A 6,049-nucleotide genomic window follows, 5' to 3' on the forward strand; every position below is an offset into this window, starting at 1 on the left:
GGATCCTGCCTTCATGGCAATCATGAATACCATAAGTGCTGTTCCTCATGACTTGTCCCTTTTATTATTGTGGTCACGAACGGGGAACCAGTACACGTCAAGACGTGTACTGTTGGGACCAGGAGGATCTGCCTCAAGTATCGAACGCTCCGATCCAGGGCGCCATTTTCGGGGTGTGAATTTTCTCGGGAGATAGGCAAGATGTGCAGCTATATATGGATTCAAGCTGAAGGATAAGGCGAGAAGCTATTCAATCCAGATACATTCATTAAGGGTCGTTCCCCAATACGAGGGTAACAACAGACACTCAAATCGAAGATCTATGTTCAAACAATTCAAGCTTGGATATTATTTTGTAAGAACTCACATTTTCGCATATTCACCTTCTGGCGCCTAGAGACGAATTCCATCCACGCCTAAGTACATGCAGTAAGAATGATAAGGAAAACAACGCAAAGTGGGTAATCATTAAAGAAAAGAAAACAAAAAAAAGAAACAAACTCAGACAGAGAAAGAGTCAAGTGGTTTCGAAATCAAATCTGGAGGTCTTCCACGCTGCTGCTGCGCTTGACAGTGGTGTTATCGCTGAGGGAGAGAGCAGACATTGATCGTCCGTTCTTTGTGGGGTCAACATCTTGGATTTTCGTGCAGATCCAAGTTGAGGCATACATGTTGACACTACGTCCAGTCAGACAGTTGTGGAATTATAAGATGAGCGGGGAACGTACCGGTCAATACTTGTACCAGGGAAACGGGCACCAACACGCTCTGCGCTGAAACCATTGTCTTCAAAGTGCTTGATATACCATGGCTCAATACTTGCGGAGCGGAGAAGAACACGGCCGCCCTTTTTGAGGGCATGATTGAGGCGGCAAGCCTGAGCGATGGCAGCATCTTCCTCGGGGTCGAACCAATCCATAGAGTCCATGATCTGAAGTGCCGTCAGCAAGGCATGCGGTAAATGTGGAGTCATTCATCACTTACCACTGCAATGGTCAAAGTACCAGGAGTAATGCGGTTGATAACCTCATTGATCTCATCAGTGTGGATGCGAAGGCCGTCGAAAGCACCAGGGGTAGAGAGGCGCACATGGGCTTGGGGCGAGAGATAGGTAGGATGACAACTGGAAGATGTTAATGACCACTTTAGATAACAGCATGATCGAAAGATAAAACGAACCGTCGAGAGAAGTGGCCTCGGAGGCAAAGGTAGTAGAAATAGTTATCAGTACTGATAAGGGTGTCCTTGACAATGGGATCCAGAGTGTTAACCACATATTCCCAAATGGACTGGCCGCTGACATCCTTGTTCTGCTTCATATCTGAAGTAAGACCATTCCGACGGAAGTAGTCGTCGACAATCATGTTACGCTGGTTGCGGGGAACACCAGCAGCTTTCCAAGCGAACCATTCGGTGCTAACAATAGCCCAGTTCAAGGGTTTGCTCAGGAGAATGCTGCGAATCTTGGGCCAAATGGCGCGCTGTTCGGCAATAGTCTGCGCCTCGCAAAGCTTATCCACTTGGCTCCGAAGTCCAAAGATATTGAGCAGATAGCGAATCATACGAATGGCGTGGCGAGAGCCACCAGTCTCATATAGACCGTGGCCCTTGATGTTAGTGAAGACATGGGAATGCTGAAGCCAGTACTGGAACGCCTGGCTAGACAAATGTGGGCTAAGCTTAGATATAAGCAAGTTGCGGAAATCAGGGTGCTTTCCTTCACCAAAGATCTTCCACATATCACGGTGGCCCAGGGCAAGATAACTCGCCACCTTGAGCTCGAGGAGATGGTTCTGGTTGGGGTTCAAATCAACAGCGTGAACTCGCTTGGGGCCCTTCTGCAAGTAGTCCAGGATGTTGTCGCCGGCACTGGTGATTGCTAGGATCACATCATCGGAGTTGATGTTCAGGAGGCGGTGATCAACACGAGGGTCTTCCCAGGTGAAAGCATAGATATACTCATTTTGAAACTGGGTATGCTTGGGGAGCATGTCATTGTAGTAGATACGGTAGTGGTGGTTTTGGTAGAACGAAGATGGAAGGGGTAGGTTGGCGCTCAAGTTGATCACAGCAGACTCGTACGCCTTGGAGCGAACCTCACGGGTGCTTTGCTCGACGGCTTGTTGACGTTCAAGCTTGTGGTTCATTGGGGACAAGTAAGGAGACTCAGTGAAAGTAGCGTCAAGCTTCTCGATGGTGTCTCTGCTTGATGGCGTCGATTCAATCTCCTTTGGGCAGCCAATGAAGATATAGAAGGGGATACCACCGAGAAGATAGTTACGATCACTGGCAGAAATTACGGTTCCAAACTTGTATTCAAGGTAGTCCCGACGAGCAGCCTCGAGATTGACACGGTCAAAGTCAAACCAAGCACGCCAGAAGATACGGCCGAGCCAATTGACGTGGCGATTGAATGCGCCACCAATGTAGTTGCGACAGGAGACGTCAACGATATTTTGAACTATCGAGAAGATTAGTCTCCGCTCTCAGCTTGTGTTCACACTCGGCTAAGACTTACCGTAGAAGTCGCATACTCCAAGCAAGCCATTTGAAGTGAGGCGGGATGTAAGAGAGTCGACAACACTGTAGTAGTCTTTGGAAGAATTAGCGTCCATAAGCTGCGAAGGCAATATTTCTAAGACCCACCAGGAATCATAGAAAGACTGTAGCTCATGGTAATCAGGTCCACCCGGTCCGTAGTAGCACTTCCAATTGACTTCGGATCGATCTGTCTCACGGGAAGGCTGAAGGAACGGGCATCCTGGCAGAGAACCTTGACGTTTTTCCAGCCCAGGCGCTCAAACCGTTGACGTGCGACTTCGCAAAGGGAAGGGGAGAGGTCGACAAGGTAGACTTGGTCGAAGAACTTATTCACGGGGACAAAAGCTGACATGGCCTCAATATTGTACCTGCATCCGAATTGTTAGAGATCTCAAGACAACCTCAATTGTGTCACATACCCAGTGCCACCGCCGACCTAGGATTCCACAGATTAGCTCCCACATTCTCTATATGGAAACCTGATAACTCACATCAACCCAGACTGCCTTCCCACTCTGAATCTTCTTGCTCTCGACCTGATTCTTGAGCTGCGCAGCCACCAGACCGAGCATATCCTCACGACCGCGGAGGAGACGATGGCGGGTCGCATCGTAGACACTGGCCTATCATTGTGCCTATAAGTACCTGCGCACATGAGGGCATCTTTTTGACCACCAACCTGGGTTCTGTAGAAGCTCTCAAGCGCGTCTTGTTGACCCGCTGCTCTCTTGTCGTGGGGCTTTAGAAAGTTGGCATAGATAAATTTAATGTAGGTGAACACGCCGTGATCCATATCGACCTTCAGTCGCTTCGAGGAAAGAAGCAGGACCAACGCTACGAGGGCGAAGACCGCAAAAGCGACGATAGCGATGTTGAGATGCAGTGGATCCATTGTTGAAACATAGAACTAGAAGCGTGGGAGCGCGGATGTAGCGGGGGGAGCTTGGGGGTCTCCTCTATATACAAAGCACCTCCGAAATTGCCAGCTGCACACGGCTCAGCACAAGGGGAAGAAGAGTCTGTGTCCTATCCCCGAAGCACATGGGTGGGGAGGCGACAATATCGGAGGCAGCGGGGCAGCTCTGGATATTTGGAACTCGTTTCCGAAGACAAGTCCGCATCAGGCGGCTAGATCACTAGTACCCCTCGTGGAATTCAGCTTCTCCCCAAACGGATTAGGACACGCGATTCCACCGGGAGGAGGGGGAGATGGGGACGATCGTACCCTCACAGATCGACATCAACCCGAAATCCTCCATGGGGTTCCGCAATGAGACCGTCGAAACGGAGTCCTCCATTGAGAAGACCAGAGAGAGTTCACCAAATGTGTTTGGTTTACAATTGCAAAGCAGTCTACTCCACTAAGGAGAGGAGTATTTTGATGTTAGGGTCGTGATTGCTAGATCAACTTTAAAGGCGTTTGGCTCGGATCCACTCTGCATTAGACCGGGCAGCTAGGCCAGTCATCGTTTCGATCCTCCGCATGTGCTTCTGGCAGCTTTGATTTCTAGATGGAGAAATGGAGAATGGCGCAAGAAGTCGTCCCACTCAGGAGGCCGATCGCCCATCGCTGCTGCCCGTGGGGAGGTTTGGGGCCGCTAATTGGCCCCGGCCTGCCCACCAGCCTCGTGCCACAACGGGCGCCAATCATACCCGCGAGCCCCTGCACACGTTGCTCAGCCTGAACCTGAGGGGGTCTGGTATCCAAGAGGAGGCCTCTGGGTTATCAGTGTGGCCCAGCTGCAGATGCCACACCATTGCTCCACTGGTATTTGCTGCGCTCCCATTCTTTTGACATGTGAAAGACTCAAACGTCGAATTTCTGTAACGATAAGAGTGATGAAGTACGGGCGCTTGAGCGTTCTAATTGGCCTAACTCCCTCAATACCACTCTCGGGTCTTTGTTCTTATCTTAGACAGGCACTAGTAATGAGCTAGTCTCTACTGCTATCGTGAAGCACAACCCCCATGGTCGGAGCATCGGGTCGAGTTGCTCCACCGGCCACGAATAGATCCCCATACTACGAGACATGCAAGAAGTCCTGAATTTCGCAGAAATGGGCTCGACAGGCACCGTGCTGAGCCTGAAGGATCCGAAATTAATTCGGGGACCCACTGCCTAAACCCCACGTTTTCCTCTCTGAGATTATCTAGTTGCTATTAGAAGCGTTTGCCATCAGAATTTGTCAATGAAGGTCTGCTTATCTGTAGCTCATATTGTTTCCTACTCTATGCATCTAGAGTCAATGGATTGTGACCTAAGAAACCCCAACGCTCCCTCCAGATTGTCATGTCCGGATGGAAACCTCTATACACATCCACTGCAGCACACACCACCCGCAGAGTGCAGGAAACATTCTCCAGAGCAACATTCGCTGTCCTGTTGGCAAGCCTGGTTATCTAAATGAGGTAAGTACCTTGACATGCTGCCGTGATCTCAACATAATATGCTCGGACATACCAGGTGTGCAACGCTTTTCTAAAGACACTGCCTCCGGAAACCCGAGCGCATTTGCAGGAGACATAGCGAAGAATACGCTAACAGTGACGAGCATGAAAAGCCTCATATTGATCGACTTGAAGATTTCTTTGACTATTTAAGAGTTTATTGCGGAAGTAGCTTGTATATGATGGAAGAGATGGGAATAGTAGCTTGCGAGCCGTGTGACTATTCAAACAATAGAAATGCAATGACTAGAACTGGATGTAAGGCAAGTCCCTTGTATTTGTACTTCGTGTATCTCTATTTTCAGGCCTACATCGCAGCCATGATTGAATCCGCGAAAAATGGGGGGTTGGCTCGCACATTTCGGTGAACGATCGTGGGCGGCCTTGCATACATTCGCAGTCGCAGCATGTTTTCTAGTAAGCGACGAGTTTTGTGAGGCTTCGTTATGAATGGTCAGCTCGGTTAACATTCGAACCAAGGCGTCCCGGATTCGTGTCGCTTATAATCAGATCAGAGATACGAGATGGGCTATCTAATAAGGATTTAGCCATAGTCAGCATGCCGTAGTACAATGACTGGCTTCTTCTTCTTCTTTCTCCTACCTGGTTTCTGTTTCTCACTCTTAGTTTTCTCTTCATAGGGACCAAATCGTTGCCGTCCCAAATACACTCCTATTTTCTTTTCAGCTCGCGTGGTTATTGAGCCGCAGGACCAAACGTCGATCAGGCAACCCATAGAGTCATAAGGCCGCCCACAAACACGAGTTAATACTCAAGCAGCTACTCTTTTAGTTCAAAAAGAATGCACCCTTGTTTGTTCCCACCATAAAATTGCTAATGTCATACTGACCGACTTGATTGAGCCACCACTTTGGATGTTTAGGCCATCTGGATCCTTTCGAAACGGGGGAGAAAGAAGTCATAACCTGGAGAGAACCTCATGAATCAATACGCACCGAAACAAATAGCATCGAACCAAAGACAAGATATCATATTCTGGATCAAGTTGAGATGGACATAATTTTCATTGAAATCTCATATGGCATTACCATGTCTCACG

General features: G+C 48.9%; 1 protein-coding gene across 1 annotated transcript; it reads right to left on the reverse strand.

Moving 5' to 3' along the window:
* Window positions 1–533: 533 nt before the first annotated feature.
* On the reverse strand, window positions 534–3,433 carry N7468_005661 (class I SAM-dependent methyltransferase; the record flags this gene model as incomplete). Its single annotated transcript, XM_058474957.1, has 9 exons — window positions 534–678; window positions 729–931; window positions 985–1,123; window positions 1,180–2,461; window positions 2,519–2,593; window positions 2,647–2,909; window positions 2,961–2,977; window positions 3,033–3,164; window positions 3,221–3,433. 9 exons carry the CDS (start codon window positions 3,431–3,433, stop codon window positions 534–536), a joined length of 2,469 nt encoding a protein of 822 aa, XP_058330697.1.
* Window positions 3,434–6,049: the final 2,616 nt, after the last annotated feature.

Source organism: Penicillium chermesinum (assembly GCF_028974085.1).
Source record: "Penicillium chermesinum strain IBT 19713 chromosome Unknown utg000004l:1.0-3345178.0:1.0-3348027.0, whole genome shotgun sequence".
NCBI classification, from domain to species: Eukaryota; Fungi; Ascomycota; class Eurotiomycetes; order Eurotiales; family Aspergillaceae; genus Penicillium; species Penicillium chermesinum.